This window comes from Atractosteus spatula, chromosome 2 (assembly GCF_055471065.1).
Source record: "Atractosteus spatula isolate fAtrSpa1 chromosome 2, fAtrSpa1.hap1, whole genome shotgun sequence".
Taxonomy (NCBI): Eukaryota; Metazoa; Chordata; class Actinopteri; order Semionotiformes; family Lepisosteidae; genus Atractosteus; species Atractosteus spatula.
The window spans coordinates 46,699,430-46,726,660 of NC_142707.1; the positions used below are offsets into that span (position 1 = coordinate 46,699,430).

The 27,231-nt window shown below is 35.5% G+C and overlaps 1 protein-coding gene across 1 annotated transcript; it reads right to left on the reverse strand.

Moving 5' to 3' along the window:
- Positions 1 to 3,957: 3,957 nt before the first annotated feature.
- On the reverse strand, positions 3,958 to 21,625 carry rfx6 (regulatory factor X, 6). The gene is made up of 19 exons (XM_088908672.1): positions 21,424 to 21,625; positions 21,169 to 21,322; positions 20,786 to 20,909; positions 20,029 to 20,090; positions 18,904 to 18,981; positions 16,312 to 16,339; positions 10,976 to 11,083; positions 10,663 to 10,740; positions 10,471 to 10,584; positions 10,325 to 10,374; positions 9,699 to 9,858; positions 9,249 to 9,393; positions 8,366 to 8,475; positions 8,165 to 8,282; positions 7,315 to 7,437; positions 6,715 to 6,921; positions 5,400 to 5,903; positions 4,720 to 4,929; positions 3,958 to 4,142 (listed from the first exon to the last, which is right to left on the reverse strand). The coding sequence occupies exons 1-19, from the start codon at positions 21,623 to 21,625 to the stop codon at positions 3,958 to 3,960; spliced, it is 2,760 nt and encodes a 919-aa protein (XP_088764798.1).
- Between the last annotated feature and the right edge of the window lie 5,606 nt (positions 21,626 to 27,231).

Sequence of the window (27,231 nt, forward strand, 5' to 3'; positions counted from 1 at the left end):
CTGAAGTTTGTATGCCATACAATGCACTGTTGTTTCAGAACTTCACATAAAACATTACTTTTTTTAACATTAACCATAAAATCAAATGTAAGTGGAGACAAGTTCTAAGTTTTCAGCTATCATTGGCTATCAAAACTACAAAACTATTGAAAAGTGTAGTGAATGTCTTATTTTCAAAAGCATAAAACCACAAAGTACCAATTGTCTCTAAATTTCCAAAGCTTGAGGTAGTCTAATGGTAAATGGATACAAGTGTTTTGTCTGAAATCTGTTATCATTAAAAACGATGTTCAGCATGATAACTTGTAAGATGTATACAATTACACATAATGTATGATCCCGAAAAACAAACTGATTTGTCAGGTTAGGGATGATGGCAGGGTACTGTTTGATTAGTTAAAGTATGTTTATTAATACGGTGAATTTTCAGTGCATTCGTGTAACAATTTGTATTTAACTTTTAACTTTATTTTAAATTAATTACTTGGCACTCTGTTTAAAAAGCTAAGATAAACAAATCTAGCAAGTGACACTGATCCATTTTTCCCATTTATCACATCCATACATCTAGATGTTTTTGAAATCCTCTGAATTTTTACTTCATTACATTTTTTAAGAACAATTTTACAATAACTAAGCTGACATACTATGAAATATGAAATTCTTTGGCATCTTGAACAGATAAAAGGTTTAGGAATGTTTATTAAATGAATGAAAAGGAAGAAACATTTTTATGTGGTAAAGTTTGTACACTAACTTCACTTAAGTGTAACAGATATATCAGATTGGAGCAAGGGTGCCTTCAGAATTAGGCCAGTGGCACTAAAGTATTGTGTACACTTTATAAACTGTCTAGTAATCAAATAATCACACTGCAAAGTTAACATCAGGAAACAGTCATGAAGTAAAGAACAACTGTACTTGTGCCTGTTTAAATATTTGCATCATCTTTATACTGTACCTGTTTTAACCTGGCAGTTTTGGGAAATATTTGTGCTTCTTTTGTACTTTCCAGTAATAATTAAGCAGTTCAGTATATATCAACTGACAAAGATTAATAACAACAATAACTTATTCTTGACTCTTATTAGATACAGAAATATAAAAGTGTTCATAGGATAAAAGCTGTCATGAAGTCTAAATGGGTACAATAAGAATTTGTCTTCATATGAAAAATACAAGATTTCAAGTGGAAAAGTGACTATTAAAATGAATTGGCAGACACACATATTTTGCAGTATGGAAAAACAAAAACTGCATATTTGAATACACATCATTAATAAACACCATCATTAGAAACCTGAGAATAAATCAATTATTTCACTATTTTCCAAATAAATATTAAAAATACATGTACATGCAAAATATTTTTTTTTATCAGTATCTGGTGCAAATGCAGGACAGGTGTCTTCCTCAGGGACAGATCTGATCCACAAAAACCTTAACAGAGAAGGCTATCTTTTTAGCAAAACAAGTATAAAGGTGAATAACATTTTCTAAGCCATAAACCATTCCTTCAGTGCCTGAAATTGTCAATAATTGTAAAATGACTGTAAATACATCCCAGAAGGCAGAAGAAAATTAAAATAATTAACTGATAAACTTTATGAAATGTTCTAAATCGGTTAAGACTTATCAAATAAAGATTTGTCCTGTCTCATAGCCTATCAGTTGGGCAAATATGGAGATGCTCTTTTTCTTTCTTCATATGTTTTATACATGTTTCGCATTAATAGTACACACAGAGATGTTGTCAATTAATGGCTTTTTCAATAATTATAATTACCCCAATAAATCAATGCTCATTTATACATATAGGACTTTAATATTTTACAAAAACTCACAAAATCAAATAAACACTGGCAAATTTTGTGTGTTAAACGTTCATTAGTTGTTTAACATGTTCATTGTTTAACATGTGTCTTTAAATTCTGTCTCAGATTTCAATTTGCTCATATTAAGTTATTTTGGGATTACAGAACATTATTCAAAGATTTTTAATTTTGTTGTTTCTGTCAATAAAAAAATGAAATCAATGATTTTGTGTGCCAAGCCCACATACGTTTCCTATTGCAATATTTTTCATATTCCTAACTAACCATTTAAAAGCAACTGTTAAATCCAGACATTTTTCCATCAACTTTTTAAGTTATTAATGCATGATTATTAAGTTTAATAAATAACTAATTGTAAAAGATAAGAATATTTTTTTTTCATTAAGTGCTACTGAGCACCTTTAAAATTCAAAATGTTTTCTACACTTTTTTCTTTGTAGATTAATCTGATTAACAAAATGTATCTATTCAGTTTGCCTATCCCATTTATACAAGTAATGCATAAAATAACTAAGACTACTACTCTACATACAGTAGCTTATATAGCATATACAGTATTGCTCATGAAGGACCTACGTTTTTTAAAAAAATATATAGTTCAGCATAACCATAAGAGGTCTAAATGGATTATAAAAAACAATCTACTTTAAATGTAATAAAAACCCTTTTATACTTTATTAACAGTACAATCATTATGACAGCTCAGTTCATTATGCCCAAAAGCCACACTTTCATGCAGTCAGCAATAGCAATTAATTTAGAAATGTATAATTTTTTTTAATACATTTTTTATTAACACTGGTTGAAGAAGAGGAGAGGGGGGCACTTTTGAGTACTATCCTTTCAAGTGCTGCAGTATTGATTGATAAAGACAAGCCACCGAGTACAAACAGGCTTAGATGTAATAATTTAAATGACCAAAATTAACATTAAGAGCACATTAGTTAAGTTGTTAACTTAAGTTAGCTTATTGCAGTACTTTATTGGAGGTTCAAGAAAGGTTGGACATCAGCATAGGTTGGGTTCTCTAGGCCAGAGATCAGGGCATTTTGCTCCAGTACTGGCCTACAGTATGTATGTCACCACTTCACTAAGTGGGATTTCCCTGCTGGTGGAAACATCCTGTCAGAGCAGAGAGCACTACAACAACGGCCCTTGTTTCTCGGGCTCTCTGTGCTTTCAGTAACTGCTGCTTTAGTTCTCCATCTGAAGATTCAAATGCTGCTTGTTAGCCGTGATTCGTAAGATGTTTCACTCCCAGTGTGCCATCAGCAGCAAAGTCCTGAACCAAGCTGAAGAACAACAGGCATCACAAACAGGGGCAAAATTAACTCCTGGTCTCCAGTGAAAAAATATACTTTTGACTTAATTAAAAAACACTTATATTATGTTGGTCAGACAACAAAAAAAGCAAATATATTTTATGGAAATGGCTTGTGAGGTAAATTTAATACTGTCAAACGTTCAATAATATTATTAAGGTTCTTAAAATATTGCTCTATGCTTTTTGCTTATTTCCTACATTTTACAAAAGAGAACATAAAAAAAAACATTGGTCTCAAACTTTCAAGGTTATGGCATAGCAAACCACGAGATGTCATAAACTGAATAGCCCATAACCCCTTTGGGCTACTCTCTGTTGTAGACTTCAGAGAACATCCATCAGTTTTCTAACGGCTTGCAATTCAGGGTCACAGGGGAGCCAGACCCCATCCCGGCAAGCAACAGACACAAGGCAAGATATGCTCTGAATGGGACGTCAGTCCATCACAGGGAACATTTCAAAAAACCTTTTGATTAAAGATATTGAATTTTAAATAAATACATGGCCATATTGCAAAGCCTTTAGTGGAAAATGTAGCAGACAAATAAAGCAAAAATTAAGATTTTTTGTCTAGCTCTCCTTGTCAAAATTAACAACTTAATTGCAATTATTTAATTGATTTTATTGTACGGTCGTGTTTCATGGTACTTTGCATTTGGAGCATGTGAAATCACTGGATGATGAAGTTGAGGCAACCTCTTCTGGTATTCTTCCAGCAAACAAGATATTTTTATTTCTGAGTGCCAACCAAAAAAAGGTATTTCGCTAACCGGGGTTAGTTCAGTTTCCCTGGATGGGTCAGGATCCCCCACTTGCAGTACCCATGAAGACTGTATTGATGGGAGGAAGAGACGGCACCATTTCCCTGACTTCAGAAGATTGCCTCTGAGAGGCCATTATATCCTGGGAGGGATACTGGCCAGATGTTCCATACATGCATTGGGAGGAGCCAGAGGAAGGAATTGCACTTGGTATATTTGAACCTGTGTACAAATTAAAACAAACAGAGAAGGCAAATCAGACCTGTCAAGTCTTCCAGTTTACCTCCTAAAACCAGGAGCTATGCTTCATAATTACAAAACTGTCATTTCAAAATTCCACAAGTAAAATGGGATGTTTTTATATACCATCCTTTGTTTCAGACATTAGTCTGTGATCCAGACTTCAATCATTTAAGTTTTTGTGACACTCTTATGACTAACACTGAGAGATCCTATGACTAAAGTCATTACTCATCTGCAGTGTGTTGATGCTAAAGGTGGAGAATAGCCTGCATTTTAGTGGTGGATGAAGTCGGTTACGACTTATACAGATTGCAAGGAAGTCCTTCAACCAATCAGACTAATATAATTCTGTAAAGCAAGATGCCTGGCAAAACAATGTCCACTGAAGCTTGTGCCTTGAGATTTAAAACAGCATTGCACATGAGCAGAAAGACACAAAGGCACATCAAAGCAAAAAGAAAAGGCTTTTGAAATATGAGCTCTCTTTTTACTCATGAAACATTCATTGCACAAATTAATATTAATAAAATGTAATCCTTGGCCGCAATTTACTCACCTAGAGGAGCTCGGCAAACTAATCCTGAGGAGTCTGTGTAAAAAGTGCTTGTTGTCTTCCTGCCAGTGTCATCTAAGATGTTGAGAGGATCATGGACATCATTGTATGCTGGGACTGACCGTATAGTGCTTACACTGCTAATAACAGAAACATGTTGGTCTCTCATAGTGCCGATCCTCTGAGTGTCATAACTGCCGTTTCCATAGTAACCTGGAAAATTAATGTTAATGTTAATATTTAAACTTTGAAGGCAGCGTTCATTAGGCCTTTAAGCTATTCAACCAAGGTTCAGATATGCAAGACTGCAGAATTCAGATCATTTCACAACGCACTTCAAGGCGGCAGCCTAAGAAATCCAGTTTCATTGTCGTGAACAAAACAAAATGAGGGAGCAGCTCAAAACTTCAATTGAGTGCTACAAAAATACACAGCTATCATAATATTTTGACATGACAGAAGGGGCATAGTTATGTCAAAATTCCAAAAGAATAAGACATCCTTCTTTCAGCTTCCAGGAGTCACAGAGCAAATGCAATAAAAAGAAAAGTTTTAGGCCAAAAAAAGCTGAAACCAGAGAGAAAGATTCTCTCATAAAGGATGGAGTTCATATTACAAAGACACTTTTGACATAAAAAGCCAACAAGCAGTTAGATCTAAATCTGTCAAAAAAAAACACTCACCATTTGGTCCAGCAGCTGGATAGGATGTTCCCTGACAGCTTCCACTCAGCGAGTTTCCAATAAAACTGTAGTTCCCCGAGTTAACAAGCTGGAGGTTCTGTGCCTCTGCACTGCTATCTGGCGGGGAGCCAAAACCTGATGTGGTCCTGGAGTTGTAAGGTGAAACAGCACAGCTGCTGCTGAAATAGTCCTTGGACAGCTGCTGTTCACTGAAAGACGGGTAACGACTGCTGTCCACGCGATGGGGATACACCACTGGAGGGGCCTGCGCCTGAGACCGGAACAAGGCCTGGTAGTCGGAGCTCTGAGCATAGTAGTTGGGATTGTTCTGGTACATTGGATCAGAGAACGAGGGGCAGCTGCTGTGAGCCTGTAAGGTTGTACAGCCACCCTGGGCTCTCCCTGCCATGGGACCCTGATTTATCACACTCCCTCTGTTCGCCAGCGCTGGAGAGATGGGGGGAGTCATTAGAGGGCCACTGCTCTGGGAAAGATCCATTTGTCCTAAAGGAAGGAGGGAAGGAAAGGAAGGAAAGACAATGTTTAGAACTCTACAAGTTACAAAGTGATACTGTACATGTAAATCTCAATATTAATGCTCTAGTTGTACAATTTGCAGAATTAGGATATACAATACTATGACTATCACGTTTGTCCAATATTTCCTAATTTTTATTAGAATTATTGTAATTACCTAATGATTTTATTTTACTCTTGTTCAATTGTTGTAATTGCTTTTCACACACATGAACCCACTATGCATCATTAAACTCTCCGAAATATTTACATACAAAACACTGAATTCATATTACATTATCAACTCTAATGGTTTTATTATTTCAGTATGGTTTATCAAAAAGAAACGCCAGTCCTGTTGAAGCCAGGGAACTGTTTTTGTGGCACCAGGATCTCTTTATGTAACTATGACTGGGAAATTTTTAATCATCCTGTTTCAAACATAACCCTGAACTCTTTGTAACTTATGGACAACAAAGAAAGAGCTGCAAAGAAAAAAAAGTTTCATTATAGCAGCAATAATTTACATCAAAGAGAATAAGTATTGCGTATCACCTAAAACTAGCTAAAACCTTCAAAGTAAAAAAAAAATCTTGGTTCACTTCTTAATGTGAAATAGTAAACAGAAATAGCACACTTAAATGGGAGTGAAAAATCAAAACAAAAGTAATTTCTCACTGTGACAAATGTAAATCTTGACAGTTCAGTAAAATGTTTCTTCTCCATTTTGCTAGTTGAGGTTTGTTCTCTGTGGTGCAGCCACCCTTTGGCTCCCAACAGATACCATGTGGTGGAGTACCTGGGATTTGCAGGCTGTCTGATTCTCCACTAGGGAAGACGGCCATGTTTGCGCTCATGCTGTGCTGGCTGGCTGTGAGAGCCAGGTATGTGTGCTCTGACAGCGATTCACTTTTAACAGACGAGTCGTTGGAAATGGAGCTGGATTTATTACGGTTGGCTAAAAAGCAGGAGCTTGGAGATGCTGTGAATGCTGCTTTGCTGGCATCTGAAAAGAACAAAAGATTTTAGTACATTTTTGTCCTTAGAAATACTCAACTCCTGTTATTGTACTACACAAGTCTGTGTTCAGATCAGTAAAAAGGGCTTAGCAATCATTTTTAAAGTTTTTCACTGCTTCACAGGAACTTTGTCTTTTTTATGCATATGTTTTACTAGATTTCCTAGTAGTCACAGTACTGAGTTCAGGTAAAAAGGCTGAAAACAGACAAAAGAAATAAAAGGTGATGGTCAGTAAAATAAATAAGGGCTTTAAACTATATAAAATAATAAAACAATTCAAAGAAGTCTCTATATAATATGCTCATAATCAACAATAATTCATATCCCACTAAGCTCTTCGCTGGTAAAAGCGCAAGTTAATACAGAAGAGGTATACTACCGGCATTTCTCATATACTTGTCTAGCAGATTCTGGAGCTCTTGTTCTTTGTCATTGTTGAACTGTGTTTCAATAGCCAATAGGATATACTCATCCAACAGCATTCGGATCAAGTGAAATGAACCTGTCACAGGCAGAGAGAACATTATCTTGGTGACCATCTCTTACACTTCACTAATACAACTCCAAACACACAAAGAATTACCAAGACATCAAGTGATTTGCTGTCAGTTCCCATTCAAACAATCCACAATTGTTGAAACTCCTCTAGTCTTTAATCTCTGCCCACTGTTTGACCTATCAGTTTGCTCGATAGCTTTTCAGAGTGTTTGGCAACGACACCAAAGGGCAGTTCAGATGAAAGTGGGAGAGCCTCTCTCTTTCCAAACCAGAACACACAAGAAGCTGATAAGAGTTTGCTTATTTGGGACAGGTCATTTCATTTTATTGCTCATGAAGTTATTTTACACATAAACCTGAGGCCACAGCAGATTGTGTTTTACCATGACATAATAAAGTGTAACATTTTTAATATTTAATTTTTCTTGCTTGTTTATGCATGCTTAAACAAATGCACATATATTTTACTTTCTAAGCAGTGCTTGTAAGTTAATTAAACCACCATAAAGAAAAAGATGTATAGCTTTTTGTTTATAGATCCTATTACTTTCAAATGTCTGTCTTTTTATGGAAAACGCTTCCAATGAGATACACGACAAAAAAATTCAAAATAAATGAAACAATAATATTCTGGTGACAATTTGTGTTTACAAAGTTACCAATACCATACCTTCCAGTAAGTTAAACCTAGACAGAGGAAGGTGAAAAAGGAATGTGAGGCTTTTCCTTACCAAAACTTGTTGCATTATTCAAGGTGAGGTTGTGCATCACTCTTGCCCCAAAAAAGCTCCATTTTAAAAGGAAATCTTGAGCTCTCTTTTTTAAAGATCGTCCGTTTTGTTTACTTGGCTACAAATAGAGGAGGAAATGGTAACATAAATAAAATTACCAACATTTTAAGCCTTTGAAAAACACACGTAAAGAAAGAATACCTTGATAACTCTGTGTTCCACCACAGTGTCCAGCCATTCAATGAACGATTCCACAGTCGCATTTTTCTTAAGAAGTTCCTTCAGCTCTTGAAACACTGTAATAGAGTCATCTAGTATGTATGAAGGAAAGCACAAGGAATTTTGTTTTCAGAGATTTATAATGATATCACATTTACTTATAATGCAACAAAGTTTTATCTTTGTTTCAGAAAATGATTATTTGATATATATGTAGGTATATAGTATATAGAAAAGGCCTATTGTTCTAAATTATACATAATTACACATTTCCTCAAGAAGACATCTTTTGCTCAATGGAATCTAATAAATAGGTCAAAATAGAACAGTGCTCTTTGAAACATTTTGCATTTCTCTTTTTTTTGAGAAACAGTAGAACCTACTTAGAATATCTACCTTAAACTGTATGTATTTATTTTTTAATAATATACTTTAAAAAATAACATCTACTTTTTCTTAGCTTTCTTTTCCAGCCTCATTTACTCAGCAAGCAGTATATATATATACTGTATACAGTACACAAAGATATACATGCACCTTCATATACTGTACAGTACATGCATTTTCAATAAGGAAATATCTAAATGAGCTACTGCTATGTGTGAATTATTCTGCTTCTCCTAGCTATTAGTTAACATTTTTTTATTTTCCTTGTTTTGTAAGTCATTTGAAAATGCAGGATAAAATGTCATCCACACTTTTTGTTTAAAAAGGAACATTCCCTAGAGCTCAGAGAACAATGGACAGCAGACATATTTGTTACTGCCATTAAGTGAAAAAAATGTTCATTGAAGTACTATTTTTACCTGAACAGAAATACTAAAATAATGTCTAGTGAATAATTTTAAAAGCTCCCTTAACTTACATTCTGAGTACAGGTCTGAGTCTTGGTCACTGCTGCTGGACACAGTGAGAAAGGCTTGTGAACCAATGCTGTTTAAATCCACCTTTTCTATGTCACACACCATTGAGTTCACAATATTCTGGTCAAACAAAGCTGGTCTGGCAATCTGACAGAAACATGAAAACAGCAAATACACAACGATTTATTTACACAATAAATGAAGGATTAAAATAAAATACTTAAGAGAACATGCAGTTGTGATGTGGTGTCAAATCCAGCCTATTAATCTGAATTGTAATTAATACCAGCGGAGTCTAGGAAGTACATAACTTTAAAAAATAGAGATATGACTGATATGACTGGATCCCTCTTGGAATCAGGTTTACAGGCCAAGTGAAAGTCCTGTTCTACTCTTTTTAATCATTTCAAACAATATTTCTTTTTTCAATTGGATTAGGTCTAATTTACAACCTGTGCAAGATGCAAAAATGATGTCTGGCGTTTTAAGGAGGACACAAATCTGCGTGCGATAGGCAGCTTTTTCTCAGGGAGGGTCTCTGGAAGATTTTCAAAAGACGAGACCATCCAGTGTTCCCAGTGTTTTGCAAAATTCCTGATTTCAGCGAGCAGGCTGACACAGACAAAACAAATCAACACGTGATCAATTTAGATTTCAGACAGTACCATTTTTAATGGTCATATCAAGACATTTTTTAACTAGATCTGCTTGCCTTTCTGTCAAATGGAAAAGTTATAGAAAAAGAATAAAGCCACATCAAGATTAACACAAAACTCTTGATTTCCTACTTTACAGTGCAACCTAAGTGAAATAATTCTTAATTTATTCATTGACATATTTGATATTTGCCATTTGTGAAGCATTTAAAATCTGACCCATTATTTACCTTTGTTTATAATTTACCTTTTACAAAACACACATTAGTAATACCAATTAACATTGCCTTAGCAATGCCAGCTACAACATGGCTACAGACCCACAACAACCCAAAGAAAAAAGCAATATTGCCTCTGCATTCAATAGTGTTTTAAATAAACATAACAGCAGATATAAAAGGATGTACTGTACTACATTTTACCTTTCTGGCATCTCCTGCATTGTAGCAGGAATTAGGACATCTGTCAATACCTATAAAACACAAAATATGACCTAAGTTTTAGGCTTTTTTTTTTTAAAAAAGGCACCACAAAATCCATTGGATTTAAAGATGAAGTAAATACTTACTTTATACAGTATTGAGTCACAGACACAAAAAATGTCAACAATAATGGGATTGTCCAATAGAGGTAAGAGGTGATCTGGCATTCCCTGCCAGAAATGAAGCAAGAAATTCTGTATCTGAAACAGAAAAACTAGAATAAGGAGCTCTCCTTCAATGACAATAAGAAAGGAGTGAATATTTTTTGTGATACTTACCTCTTCAAAGTTGCCATTTATTGCATTGTCCAAGATGCACTGGCAATGGGTTTTGTACATCATGATAAGCGTGTCAACCTATTTTTGAAAAAAATATATATTAAGTCATTATGTACATAGGTCCTACAGTGGCAAAATAAGCTTAGTGTGTAAAGAAAAATGGGACTATTGACCTTTCGAAGAACAGTGAAGCCATTGCTAAGAACACAGCAAATTATATAATGTAATACTGGAATTCCTGTCCAATATTACAAGGTTGATAATGCCTCTCTGAATGGAGGCATGAGCAGGGTAAAATCACTCTAAAGCATACCTTTTCTTTAGAAATGGACCCTTGAAGCAGCAGATGTTGAGCACTTGGAAATTCAGGGAGTAGAGTCCCTGTCTTTGAGCTGAGGGAATACTTGCGGGTGAACCCTCCCTGCAAAATGCCATAGAGAAAACAATTGAAATTCAACATTTAAAGGAACTTTTCATCCGTAGAGCACACACTGCTATCCAATCCTGATCTTGGAAGCCAAATATGTCGACAGATCTTCTAAGCCTCTTTAAAACAGCTGAGAGAAGCCGTTAAATTGGCCAGTTAAGCTAACAAGATCATTTCATTTAATAAGAGCTAGTTTAAACCAAAGCTGCTTTAATCTTTGGGGCTATGATGTACCATTACACTGTCTAGCACCGAATGGCACTGAGCCTGTCCAAACATGATTTAGATGGATTGATATTTTATTGTCCACTGCTGTTGAAATTTGTCAACTTCTCCCACAGATGCACAAAACACACAAGCAAAACATAAAGTCACATAAATTGACATGAAATCACAACAACAGTATGTGATACATAAATAAATAGGTAGGGGGGGACTACATTCACATATCTTTATTGAGTAGTTTTATTGTAGATTTTGTAGTAGTTTATTGTAAGACTTCTTATAAATGTTTTTATTTGAATTTGGTAGCCTATACCATTTCCCTGATGGGAGTATTATGAATTGAGAATGGAGGTGGTGTGTGGAATCAGCTGTGATGTTCCTTGCCATTCTGAAAACTCTTATTATGATATAAATTGCAGAGCTGAGCTGATGTTTCCCAATTATTGTTCCTGCCATTTTCACAATCCTGGACAGTTTGGTTTTGATTTTCAGCCCCAGGTTTCTATACCAAACATCATGTTAAATGCCAGGATGCTCTCAACTAGGCTTTTATATGCCACCTCTAGGATATTTTGACTAACATGAAAGTTCTTGAGTCTTTGAATTAAAAACGGCCACTGATCAATATGTTTCCAGATATTAAAAAAAAATCTCCACAGACTGACCATTGAGCACTACTGTCTGCAAAGATTGCCCTCCATCAGTTTTAGCATTGAAAAGAAGCTCTTTAGTTTTGGTTTAATTTCCAATGTGCTGGATTGGCACCAGTTTCAGGATACTGATGTTTTTAAAGTAAGTTTGCTCACTTAGAGGTTGGTCCTCTAACTGATCTGCATATTTAATCAGACTGGCTGTGCTATTCTGAATCTGCATCTCATTAGTATTTATTGAGAACAGAAGAGACAATACAACCCTGGGGAGCACCTCTATTTAAAACCAATTCGTCTGAGGATACACCATGCATGTGGACTCTCTTGAGGTCGATCTGTAAGGAAATCTTTGATCCAGCGTATAACATTCCCATTCACATTCAACTCAAAAAGATGTTGTAAAAGAATACGCATTTGCATGGTTTTAAAAGCAGAGTTAAAATCAATGAAGAGAGCTCGGACAAAGGAATTTGAGTGTTGAAGGTGCTCGGCTATGGAATTTATTAATTTTATCAGAATTTAGAAATTCTTGAGCCTCATATTTAGTAGGAAAAGAAAAACAAAACAATTTAAGAACGGCATATTCATCCATCCATTTTATAAGCACTTTATCCAATACAGCGTTGCAGGGGAGCCAGAGCCTATCCTGGCAAGCAACAGGTGCAAGACAGCATACAGCCTGGATGGGATGCCAGTCCCAGAGCACCTGGCAGAAACCCACACCGCCACAGGGAGAACACACAAACTGCACACAGGTAGCACCCAGGGCCCTAGTGCTGCAAGGCAAAAGTACTAACTAACAACCTTGCCGCCTGCATTTGTTCATTTTATCAGTAAATTAGCCTATAATTACAAACAGTATGAGTAATTATGCAGATAATATTGCAACCATTAACTTAATGTTAAATGGGCATTAGAACCAGATGGTACAAAACTAAATGTTGCACGGTAATGCACATTCAAAAAGAATGCTGCTTCAGTCAGGCAAATTAATGTAAATCCATTAGTGCTACCAAACGATTCAAAAGCCATCCCTTTAAAAAACACTAATGAAATTAATGCCCTACCTCCTTTCAGTACTGGTAACATAATGAGTATAGAAAGATTTCATTGTGCTTCAGACAGCTAATGCCATTTATATAAGCATTCAGTAATTTAGACGCCAAGGGGCAAATGTGCTTACTCCTTTCTTTTTGTTGTTATTGTCAGGTAGGATGTTCAACATCTTTACCACTACAAAAAATGAACACCCAACTAATTAAACACATTTCCTGTTTTAATGTTTGTTTCAGAAGGTGTTAGATAGGGTTCTTCATAAAAGATTAATTCTAAAACACTTGGTACAAAAGTAAAAAAACAAAAAGTACAAAAGTACAAAATTGAAATCAATGAATATTATATAGTAATTGTACAATGCCCAATTAACACCTTATTTAGAAATACAGTTATGGAAATCAGTCCGAGGAAAGCCACCAAGTACATTCACAGACTCAAAGGAATGTACTACACTGAAGCTTGAACAGACTAGGAGAAGTTCTGATTAAAGTATTAAAACTCAACATCTTTAGACTCAGCAGGGAAACAGGAACCAGAGGACATGGTGTTTAGCCCTGGTGTGAGTGTGTACATGTGTCTATGTTCGGGTCTGGCCTGCCATGGATTCAGGGTGTCCTGTGCCCGCTGCTTGCCAGGATAGGCTCAGGTTCTCACTCAACTCTGTACTGGATAAAGCAGTTAAGAAAATGGATGGATGAACAACAGTGTATTTTAAAATCCTTGGAGAATGTATCGATTATAATGTGAAACCTCTTTATACTCTACATATACTCTACAACATATATTTGCAATTCTCTATATTCATTTTCCATAGTTCATTATTATTATCAGCTCAAGACAAATATTGTACCTCCTGTCCATATACAGTATCACGTCATATTTTTACTTTTGGTAAAGTGAAAACTTAGCAATATCTAAAGTTTTTATTTGAAGATGAAATAAATTACACAAGTTTATCAGAATTTTGAAATTCAGAAACGGTATCCAATTCTGCTTTAACCCCAAAGTGGTACTGCCACTTCTGTCACCGGCTCCATCACTGCGGGTAAGGCTGGTGTTACCATGGTAACCTGCCACACCTCCACTCTCCTGTCAACACTGGTTACCATGGACGTATAATCAGACAGAAAGCTTGATCACCTGTGTATGACTAGGAGCATCCCCAGCCTTAGACAGAGCAGGCTACTTGACATCAGGTCAGAGTGCACTCGGGAATCTGGCTGTCACGATCGCTACTCCCCCTCTTAAGGGCGCTCCAGCCCTTCCTCGTTTTCCCCCATTGCTTACACCTCTTCCTTATTCCAGCCCCTCTTTAGTTCCACCTTTAAAGCCAGACGCAGGCGTTTGCCCGAGGCTTCTCAGTGAATCCCGTTTCGTGAGAGCCCGGGGTCCTGCCGCGTCTGGCTCCGTCATGGTTTTAGTTTCCTGTTCCTGATTCCCTGCCCCGCCGGTTCCAACCCGGTTCTTGTTTTAAGTTCCTTTGGATGGATCCCCTGGTCTTGGACTCTGCCTCCCGTATTGGATTTCCCCTTTGGATATACACTTGGATTGCTCGCCCTGGACTCACTTCCCCTGGACACCTGCTCACCTTGGACACGCCCCCCTGTCTCCATACCCTCTCCTGCATGAAATTTTCCCTATTGTTTCTTCACCTTCCGGATTGTGTCGTCCGCATAGGGCCTGGAAAGAACTGTTCATGACACTGGCATACAGTGGTTTTATGATTCTGTTTCTGAGCCTTGTTCTTCCCGTTTCCATGTTACCTAGTTTGCTGCTCTTGTTCCTGTGTTTCTGTGTTGCTGTCTCCTGTTCCTGTGTTCCCCAACTCGTGACATGTTTGGATTTCCAACCTGCCCTTTCTAGATCTGCTCCCAGGTTCTTCCCATGTCTGTGGCTTTCTCGATGTTTCCTTGGTCTGTGACTTTTTTCGGATTTTCCCCTTGTGCTATGTCACTGAGATTCGCTGGATCTGACCCTCGCTTTGCTGTAACCCCACAGTTCTCACGGATCCCTCTTGCTGCTTAGGATGGTGTGGTACTCTTCGCAGCCTCAGTGCTCAGACCACTTAGCCTGGCCCCCAGTGTGCGCACACCACTGCTGCCACCCTGTGTGCTTTGCTTAGGCTCTGTCAGTGCTCTGCTCACGCCTTGTTCTCTGGTTGGTCTGTGTCTACCCGCCTTTGCTCCCTCAAACCCCAACAGAGGTCCGTCCCCCAGGTACCCAGCACATAACACGTACTTGCAGTGATTCTGGAGCATGCAGAGACAATGTTTATCAAATTCCTGCATTTATTTAGATGTTTTTCATCCCAGTGGATTCCAAAAAGGCTCTGCAATTCATTTTCTAACATCCTTCTCTGGATATATAAATTGCCATCTTCACGTAAGTTGCTATGAAAATGTGTGTATGTGGAAAAGACTACTCTTCGGATATAATTAACACCAAAGTTATGGAGGAGGCTTGTGAATAGAACGGGTTTTTTTGCAAAGCTACAAAAACACTTTAAAAGCTACTGTTTATGTCTCAGTCTTACAATTTTATACTGTGCCATGACATAAAAAACATCCATGGGTTTGAATGTAAATTGGTGTCTCTCACCAAATATTCCACAAGGTAGCAGATGCACACAGCTACAGTATGCTGACCTCATGCACCTGAATCTCCATCACTGGTTTCCAAACAATTCATATCTTAAACCAAATCAAAACAACTGGAGAAACTGAGATACATGTATCAGTAATTAAAAATCCTTGCAAGTGTAAGTATACACTTTATTAAAGTACTTTATTAGATACTGGGTTCACTACATGATCACGTGTATGTTAATTAAAATGTTAATATAAATCATATGCTGAAAAAATGAACAGAAACATTGCATCAAAAAGTAAAAAGCACTAGTAATTAAACTTGTACGAATGAGAAAACAGCTAAGCATTATCCTATGAATGTTAGCAACCACATTTGACAACTTCATTACTTATTTATAGTTTCCCCACTCTTACCACTTCAGGACTGGTCTATAAGTAGAAATTAACCCTCTTTAACTGCCTTTGTCCTAAACTTCATACACTAGTAATGTCAATGGGAGACACTTTCACTTTGTGAGGCTACAAACTAGATCAAGAAAATGAAGGATGATTCCTCAAGGAGCTCTGTAACCATAGTGTGAAATTTCCCCCCAAAAAGCACTAACACCATAAACAATCAACATATTCTTAATTTACACTTCTTTGACTAAAATTAAACCTACATGTACTGTACAGTGTCATAATTCAAAAACAGTAATCTTACCTCATTCTTTAGCTTGCTTCCAGAAAATCTAAAATAAAAAAAACTACAGATGGTGACAAAGTAACATTTTGAAGAGTAACTCATGTGCCCTTTGTATTTATTCATACCTCAAGTTAGAACAAAAAGTATCATATAACAGAAAGATCTGCAGATTGGATAATGTGTCCTGCTGAAAAAAGTCATACTGCAAACATAATACAGTAGCATCACACAGAGAAAAACCACATTTTTCATAATTCAAGTCCAGAAAACATAGGAGTCACACTTATTCACATCTATTAGTAAACCTTTAAATAAAACCTAGTTAAAAACTCCTTTCTCAATCCTTCTCTTAGTTATGGATTACACTGACAAGACACCCCCTGTTGTGTTCTATAAGGTTTTTGCACTTCTGATGGGAGATTCTTGTCTGTTTCTCTAGGCAGAGTTGATTTCAATCCACAAACGATGGACGAAGTCTACAGATTAAAGTTCCGAAGAACATTTATTTTGTGTTCAGCTTAGCTAAGCACTGACACCCAATGCACTGTATGGTTTGAATCACTGTTATACTATTTTTGCCTAAGCTTGAGTTTCTTGGCAGAAGGAACCAAGTGTTTAGCCACTCATGTCCTGGTGCATGTTGGTATTCATGATTTCCCCAATTTTCCCTGTTTTAACAATGAATACAGGGCCAGTAAAAGCAGAAAAACCATAAAACACGACAGAACCCCCCCTCCCCCACTGTCACTGTGGATGTTGTCTCAATGTAAGCACATTCCAACCATTTTCTCCCTGCTATATCCAATTCAGGGACGCAGAGAAGCTGGAGCCTATCCCGGCAAGCAATGGGTGCAAGGCAGGATTCACCCTGGACAAGACAACAATCCATCGCAGGGCACACACAGAGTCCTAAATATACACACTCTCACTCCAAGGCCACTTTTCTTCCTAGAAGCCATTTAATCTACCAATAAATCTTTGGGCTGTGGGAGGAAACTGGAGAACCCAGATGAAATAACTGCACCGGCATGCTGCCCCAAGAGCATGTTCAAAAAGCTCAAATTTTGTTTCGCTTGACCATGTCATGGTTCTAATTGTCATTCAAAGACTGGAAAATATTGGACTTTTTGTCAATAAAGAGACTTCTGCCACAAAAGAGACCTATCCCTTGCAACCCAGCCATGATTGTTCTATTAATGCATGTTTCTTGAAGACACCAATTTGTGTTGGAGATCTTCAACTGTTGCCTGATTTACAGTCTCCTGAACCACGTGTCTCACAGATCATGGTAGCACGAAAAACCTGCTTTCTCTTCATGGCAGGGTTGCCATTATACCAGTAAATTTATATTTCCTAACAATGGACACTACAACGTAGATTCAGCTTTAAGTGGATTCTTTTATAGCCATCTCGCAGTTAGTGGATATCAATGCGCATTTGCCTGCAGTCTTTGGAGAGCTGATGGACCTTAACCATCAAATCAAATCAAAGTTTATTTCTCAAATGCACAACAATACAGCGTGCAGCGGTAGTTGCTGGCAATGAAATGTCTTTTCTGCGAGCTCACAAAAAACAAGAATCACAAAAATAAAAAAAATCACAAAAATCACAAATTAAGGTTATGAAAATAAGATTACATAATAACGGATAATAATGTAATAGAAATGGAACAAAACTCAATATGAATAGAGCTGCTATATGTCCATGGTGTATGTAATTCTGTATATACAAGTAGTGCAGAATGCTGAATACAATAAAAACAGAATATCCTTGTAGCCATTACGGGTGATTTGCTATAGGAGCTGCAGGTTGGCTGAGATGGGTGCTGCTTCTGAATCTCTTCCATGTGTTACCTTCTTTCACACCCCAGAGAAACAGCGAACCTTCAGAGGCCTCTATAAAGCCGCAATTTTAGGATGTTATTCTGGAATTGTTTTTGCTATTTTTATTTAAAACAAGATCAAAAGGAGCAAATAAATGTGGCCTTCATGTTTTCCAGATTTTGTTTAAGGATTTATGTTAAATATGACTTTGTTCTGAGCAATGATATAATGATGACACTAGAACACTTTTGTAATTGTTTTAAAAAAGACACATTATCTAACCCAAAAAATCTTTCAATTATGTGATGTTTCTGTTTAAGGGTATGCATCTGGAAGTCATTTTATATTTGTGTTTACTTTTTGTTAAGAAAACTACCGATGATCCAGTTTATTTTAGTCTTTTCAATTTTTTATTATGCAACAAATAGTTTTATACACAATATACTCTCCCTTTTACTGTATTTGTATATGTTAGTTCTAGGGTATGAGAAAAATACTTTTCCCAAACAAATATTTCTTGGTAAATAAGAATCAAGATATTATTATTAAAATGAAATATAGTATCTTTTACTCAGGAAAGATGAACGCAGATTTAATTTATAGCATGGAAACAGATTGCTCTTTGTTTGGTACACTGGACAGCATGTGATGCACTTTTCCGGCCTGCTTCTCCTAAGACAAATACCATTTATGCTATCAAGCGGTTGACTAATAAAGAAGGCTATACTGATAACAGCAATAATAAAAAGAGAAAAAAGGACAGTTGGTATTCAATGCGTGAACTTACCTCGTCAAACCTTTTCCTGAGTACACGGAGTGGTAGTACGCACTGCTTTCTTTAATCCCAATTCCATAATAATGATATCTGTATGACATTAAAAAAGGATCATTGTATTTTGTTGTGGAAACAAAACAAAAACACTTTTTCTCCTAACTACAACGGAAACCTCAAAAATAGTAGGCACTGACGGCTGTTCAAATACTGGGGAGTTTACTTAAGGATTAAGGAACTGTAACACTTTTCTGACCACCAAAACTATGAAAACATTTTATGACTGGAAGGTTTTTCTTATTCCTTGATATTCAGAATGTATACTGCAAATTCTAAATTGTTAGTTTACAGTATAAGCACTGTACTATTACTAGACATTTTTAAAAAGAAGCAACGAGCCAATTTAACTTTATGTTAAAGCCACTACTACATATAATCTATACACAGAATATAAGCTTTTAAAACCAACAATTAAGCACTGAATTGTATATATTTTATTATGCTACTTAAATAACATGCTTTGGAAAGCTTTGGAAATGTTTCCCTCTATGCAATGACTAAATTGATGAAAATATAACAAACTTTTAATATACATTTTACTAAATTCTGGCTAATGCAAATATTGTAATTAATTTTGAACTCTAAATAATGTATTCTCTGTTTAACAATTAGACCCTTATAAGGCCCTATAACACACCATCTCATTAAACACAACATATGTTACACTTCCAATACGAAGGCAAATACATTTAAGTAGTTTTTAAAAAGCATAAACTGCATACTGAAGTTCCTGAAGTGATTCTATTATTTGCACCATTAGAAAGATAATAAATAAGAAAGAAAATTGTATCACTGTTCCTAACACATTCAGGAAACTTCAGTACAAAATTAAAACCTCTTTCTTCTTGAAGAAAGTGCACTTCTCATTTTAACAAAATAATTCACAAAGCTCAGGGAAGTTGATAACTGGGGTCCTACATGCCTATTTTAAAAATATTCATTACTTTTAATATCAGCATTCCTGATATTCATCTTACTTAACCATTAATGACTGTAATAATATCATATCTTTATTTAAAAAGGATGCATTGCATTGTAAAATTAATATGAAGTAGGTGCTGCATTTCAATCTGTCCTTACTTTGAGTGGCCTCTAGTCCCAAGTCTCCTTGTAGTAAGAAGAGGAAATTTTTGTCGAATAGTCTGGAAATAAAAACCAGAGTTTAACTGTAATGTCCCATAACTTTACTGTAACTTGCATGAGAAAATAAAACATTTTAGAAAGTCGAGGTATAAAGCACAAATTAATTCCCTTCATTGGCTATAGGTCCAGCAAGTAATTGTTGACTGTGCTTAAAGTTCTGCTTTTAGCTTTTTTAATTATAGGAATGATTAGTAAATATTAAGTTTTACATTCATGTATCATCACACATTAAAGGATTTTTTTTAAATACAATCAATTGTTCAAAAAATGGCGAACACGTGACGTTCAAAGTATGTCATAACAGATGCACTGTAAATATTAATGATCACTATAAATCACAGGCAAAGGATTTTTGCAGTGGATCTGAATAATTTAATGAAAATAAGTATAGGAATAAAGGCTGTCTATGTGTTGGCCTGTTTATATTTGTTGCACAACATCAAATGCAACAATGTTACAGTGCACAATGTCTCTAGCATTAACACAATCTTGACATATTCGCACTCCAATTTGTATGTGCATCTCCAAATCGATCTTTTGTATGAATGTGACGACTTTTTCTTTCGAAAAATTTTCGTAAAGCATTTTCAGTGAAATTTCATGACGACGTTAGAAGTGCAATATATATAATTAATAATATTGATAATATATAATTATTAATTAATATAATATGAGCAGACGGAACGTATTTCACCTTCCCAAATGTCGCGGCGCAGGCAGGGTCTAGTTTTTCTTTCCTGCAGAAATCTAAGTAATGAGCATACAAGATGCATCTTGGCAAACACACTCCTTCACATACGATATAGTTTTCTTCAAGCCTAGAAAAAGAAACACATAATTAAAAATCTCTTTAAAACGATAAATCCTTCTTGGTGTTTAAAATGTAAATATGAACCAAAAAATCAAAGTTTTAGTGCTGAAACAGAAATGTCAGGTTATGCATGTCTTCGTGTATCGATGGGTTATTTGAAAGATCTTCACAGGTTTCTGAGATAAATCATTTCCAACTTTTCATCTAGTTTTGCAAAATTGTAATATTATTAGCTAAAAAATATGTTAGAACGTCTTTAAACATACCACTGTAAAGTCAGCTGTGTCTGTTTTTTCTTGTCTTTGATAATCTGAGTAATACTTTTCTTCTGAATGGACCGTTTGAAAACCAAATTTTTTCTGCTTTCCGTCGACTCGAGATCCTCTTCAGAAGAAGGCGTTTCATTGCAGTCATCGATTTCTACCAGACATTTATAAAGAAAATTAATTGAATCCAAATATTGCTCATTAGTACCGTCTGAATGCCTCCTAAAGCAGACAAAATCAATTTGTAACCCTCACCTGACTTAATCCCTAAATCCTCGTCTTCCTCTTCAAACTTCGAAACGGAACTAGTTGTTAAATCTCGACTGGGCTCCTTTTCATCGCCCAGGAGAGTCAAATAGGGCTCCTCTTCTGTTCTACAGTGGATCTTCGGGGGCGGTTGCAGGTGATGGAAAGGGTCCTCGCCGTTTGAGCAGTCAGAACTTCTTTTCGTTGGCATTTTTTAAATAAATATGGTAAAAAAAAAGGAATAGAATAGAAATATTTCGTTCAAAACAGCGATGATGAAGATCCTTAATATTGTTGCAGTGGACTCATTCCAAAACAATACAGTCCTTGGCATCCCAAACTTAAAATTTCTGCAATATCTCGACTATAATGGTTTGCTCCCCAGACCCGGTGGTATCGCAGGTTTCCCGTGTTAAAGAAGATGTCATTCTAAGCTGTACCGAGTCCATCTAACCTGGGAAGGCAGTTTAACTTCATTGACCCTTTCGATACTCGTGTTTACATTAGAAATTTAAAGTAAATCTAAGGAACACGCCTTTTTGTTGGCACAACGTTAATATCAGAATAAAAGCTGGTGACAAATAACAACGTTTTGCTTTGATCCATTAGCTTTTACTACGAAAACGACACTGCCTTCAGTCCTAATTAAAACTAAAGGCAACGTCACAGTGGTGAATAAGATTTATCATTTGCAAAACACGGGGAGCAGATTCAGGCGTTAATGATTAACTAAAGCAGACAACCATATCTGATTGTGCCTGTGTATATTGTATTCTAACAAGGACCGCTAAACCTTGGGCACAGCAAGGGACGAGTATCTATTCAGAAGTTATTTTAATAACCTCTGGCCCCTGGATACAATTCTCATCTTCTGAGCAGTTAGTCATGTTTAGTAAAAGCCTTTCTGTTTTATGTCACTAAAAGATCATGGTAAGATCAATGCTTAAAGATACTTTGATTTTCTGTACCCATTTTTGTGTTAACATCTTTCCAACAACAGGCCTATTGCAGCCCATTACTAAGGTGCTCAAAATTAGTATACAGTAAACCCATTATGTCACCTTTCTACAGTATATGTCACCAAGACCAGTCTAACACATTATAACTACACAGTAAACGATCCAATGCTTCATGGTCTTATCTATGTAATTATCTGGATCACATGATCTGAGGTTTACTGTAATTAAATCAGTATTTACATACATTTTGAGAAACAATATTAAACATATAAGAAATCGGTTATTTAGTGTTGAAATGTAATCATCATCAACATCATCATTTATTTTTACTTTTCAATAAACCTTTTTTCTTTTTTGCTCCATCTTATATTCAAATGACACCGATCCAGGTTGTAAATATCCAAAGATTTTCGAAACTTAGAAATAAAAACCTTTCTTTTTCCATGTTTTAAATTGTATAGTAAAAATCTGCAAAATAATTTTATTTCAAACAATAGTAATAGTAAACAATAGTAATTAACTGAAATGTAATGCAAACAACAGAACTAAATTCTGCTTTTCAAAAGATTTTGAAGAATAAATGGTAAAAAATTGATTGCAAAATTGTATAATTGTTACATTCATTCTATAATCTTTTCATTTAAAAGCCATATTACAGGCATTTTAAAATATTCAGAGCTGTATGGTGTATTCTGTACTTTATATATTTTTTATCAACCAATATCAATGATCAATTAATGCTTATTGTTGTAGATAAACTATTAATCACATCCATCAAAACAACTTATTGCTTCCTAAATTAAAGTTGCCCTTTATGAGAATAAATTACCCAGCATTTTTAATTGAAGACTAAATTTAAGTATTTTTTAAATGAATGGAAAAAAAGTATTTGTTTTACATGCTGATCACTAAACTGCTAAAAAGTATGTTACTGAAATGAAATCTAATTCAAATTTAATACATGACTTTTCTTAATAATTAACCTTGTATACCTTGTATACTTGTATAATTTGTAGAAATTGCATCATTTTTACTGAAGACTTTTTCTTCGGTTTTGCTGAAGAATTGATATGAAAAGTTTTAAAAGCATCATCACAAAGTTGCATGAAAGTTTGGTGACATTGGGAGATAACTGGGATAAAATAGTCATAACTTTTACTCCTCATTCACTCATTCATTCTTCCCTTGACTTTTCTTTTTTAAAGGAAAGCCTGAGTAAACTGTCTCTCAGATATGAGTTTTGCATCAGTTCAGAAAGATTAAAAATGTAATCTCAAGCAGCACAGAAACACGTGGGCGCATAAAATACAACATATTTTTTTCTGTTGAAGAAGAGTGTTTTTACAAGAGTTTACAGGAGTAAACAAATATTTTAATGGATTTTTTTTTCTAGTTTTTACAAAGCATTATGTAATCTGTTCAACAAAATAAGCAACAACTACAGTTTCATATGGAAGAAAACTCCAGCTAATATGGAAGAAGGACAGGGCAATTTACCTACCTTTGTTACAGCAACAGCCTGGAATGATATGGCTTGAAAGCACCAGCCTCTTAGTACATGGTCAGAAGAGTGGAAGGGGGATTATGTTACATTTTTTTCTGAGAATGAAAGTCAAATTCAGATCTTTATGGATGTTTCAGATCCTTAATATGATGTAATTATACATTATCTACCTTGTGTTGGGGAGTTAGTTAAGAAAGATATACACATCAGAATTCACGTTAATAATAATAATATCACTTTATTAACCCTTTACAATTTCTTGCATTAGGAATTATCTTTCTGCATACCCCAACTTGCTCTCCATGAGACACACACAGACAGGGATAGAGCCTGGGGTCAGAGCACAGGGTCTGCCATTGTACAGCACCCCTGGAGCAGTTGGGGTTAAGGGCCTTGCTCAGGGGCCCAACAGAGTAGGATTCCTTTGCCAGCTGTGGGATTTGAACCAGCAACCTTGCAGCCACAGGCACAGATCCTTAGCCACAGAGCCACCACTCCACCCTGTCCCATTTGTTAAAAAAATATTTTAGAGTAAAAATAATTATGAGCATTTGAATAACATGTTCATTGATAAAATTACATTTCTAGTTCTTCCACGGTTTCAGCAATGAATCTTTAGTATGTACTTTTAATATCTATAGATTGGCTCATTGATCCATTGAATATGTTGTATACAGCTTTACTCTGAAATGAAGTTACATTGGCATTGTGATCTGATTTTGAGCCATGCTGTGATATACAGGGTGTGTGTATGAAAAGAAACCAGAAAAGATTTATGCTACTTTTCTTAAACATATTATAATTACTGTTATTTTTCTTTGTTTTTGAAAGTGAGAATTCCATAAGTCTTGAGTAGTTTCAAAGGGAGCTACAGGGTGTGGAAGCTATGTTTTCTAGAAGAAAAAGCAGAAAGAATAAATAGATGAGTGAATTTTATATAAAAAGTAAAGAAAACAAGTGTAAAAACTAAATGTAAAACAATGGACTATTGTGTGGTACATTAAATGATATCATTGCCTAGTAAAGAGATACTTTATGACCGCCACAGGCTGTACTGCAGATAAGACAGCTTTTTTTAGAGCATTATCAAGAGAAACTGACATATTCGCACATATTATGAGGCTTTGCCACTGTCACTGAGTGATAGATGCTAAAGGTGGAATGTAATACCCCACTTAAAATACTAATGTTGATGTTCAAAGTATTAAGTGGGGAATACAGTACTTGAAAAGAAATGCTGGATTGTAATTGCTGTAGCCTTTAGTGACCCCTAGTGGAGCTTTTCTCTAAGAATGATTAACTGTCTTCATCCTGTTACACACCTGTACATGGTTCATTCCATAAACAGCATATTATGGAGCTTGTTTTCATTCTTTAAATTAATATGTTTTTACATTACGTTAATATAGAATATTCTTATTAACTCTCAATTCTGTATTTATTACTTGTCCTCCATGAAAGTGGTCATCAGCCCTCACCCTGTAACCTAGCAGGGTGTTTTGAAGCTCTCAGTTCTATAATGGAAACATTGGCTTAAAACTTTAGCTTCATTGCTATTTTCTTTTCATAAACTAATTTAACACAATGAATAAAGGATATCTGCATAACAGCAGTGTTGGGAAGAACATTAGAAAGTTTAAAAGACCTTTGGGCATTCAGGGCATAACAGTGGCTAAGGAACTGCCCCTGTGGCTTGAAGGTTGCTGGTTTGTATCCCATGGCTGGCAGAGGGATCCTACTCTGTTGGGCCCCTGAGCAAAGCCCTTAATCCCAACTGCTCCAGGGGTGCCATATAAATGGCTGACTGTGTGCTCTGACCCCAAACTTCTCTCTCATCATCTGTGTGTCACATGGATGGCATGTTGGGGTATGCAAAGAGACAAATTCCTAATGCAAGAAATTGTACAGTATATGGCTAATAAATTGATCTTATCTTATATAGCCAGTTTAATGCATTTGCCATTAGCTACTGTAAGTAATCCCAGGATCTGATCCAGCCACTCCTTGTAAGAAAACAGGGTATCAGCTGCATAACCATTCCAGACTGCCACACCCCTTACTGTAAATAAGTATCCCCTGATATGGGTTTTAAAGGTTCATCCCTGTAATGTTTCACTTGTGTCTGATTCTTGTTTCACTGTTGGTTCTGAAATGGTACAGGGTTAACTCAGATCGCTTGAGGACTTTGAAACAATTCCCTTTGAAGTTCCATTTATTAATTAGTTCTGAATCCAATGGCTTACATTTCCTTGAATGTTTCTGCCTTCAAATTAATAATTAATCATTATTAATGAGGAGCTTAACTAAAATCACTCTAAAAATCTTAGAAATGGCATGTCATTTTGTCTGTTTGTATCCATTATTGCCGTTCCTAACTCCCTGTTGATTATTACCTAGAACTAACATAGAAATGATCATCCAGTTTAATTAATTATATTATTTAAAGACTTTACTTGTACTAGACATTCTACATTAAGATTTATTGGTCTATAATTATCATACAGTATATTATATATTGTATATTTTATATGGTTATTATTGTCTATTTTATGTATGAGTGCTGCTTTCTTTCACCTGTCTGTTGGGAGCTTTGTTCACAGTGTATGAATAACATATTTTGTTTCCTGAAGTACTATTGTGAGAATGCCATCTGTTCCATGGGATTTTTTGGATTTTACATGCTTCTAATATCCATAAGATTTCTGCCAGTTTTTTTGTGTGTCAATGCTGTTTAATACTTTAATATTTAGTACTTCGTTTTTGCTTAACTAGGAGCATGTTGCTAATTTCTTCCTTGGTAAACACCTGAGTGAAATATTAATTTAATTTATGAGTCATTTCCATTCTTTATCAAATTATTATATTTGTGGTACTTCTTCCTTATCATGTCTTCAGCTGTTGTAATATTGAAAAAAATATATTATGTATTTTAGTCTCAAATGCAATATTCTTTTTTATCTCCTGACTTTTCTATTACACCATTTTACCTGTGCTTTTCATTTAATGTTCTCCATTTCACTCAACAGGATTCTGTTCTTTTCATTCATTTTTTTCTTTATCCTTATGTTTTTCTTATTTGATTAATTAGATCATTTGTACCTTTGCCTTCTAAATCTTCTAATTTCTTCTATGCGTCAAACTTTTTTTATAATGTTGCCATCCAAATCCATATCATTACTATCCAGTTCACTAGGGGGCAGTGAAATATTAAATAATATTTTTTTTTACCTTGAGCCAATAGCACGTCATTTATTGAGATACCGTTGTTTCTGTGCAACGTGGGGAAGCAATTAAAAAGACAAACAAAATGTTATGATATACAGTACAGTTGAAAGTGTAGAATTTCAATCAAGA

Excerpts from the sequence above, each read along its gene's own strand:
- rfx6 (XM_088908672.1), bottom strand. The coding sequence starts at position 21,625 with ATGCCAACGAAAAGAAGTTCTGACTGCTCAAACGGCGAGGACCCTTTC. Across the intron at positions 10,375-10,470 it reads GTGACTCAATACTGTATAAA|GTATTGACAGATGTCCTAAT; the intron begins GTAAGTATTTAC and ends TGTGTTTTATAG. Across the intron at positions 4,930-5,399 it reads TCCAGCTGCTGGACCAAATG|GTTACTATGGAAACGGCAGT; the intron begins GTGAGTGTTTTT and ends TTAATTTTCCAG.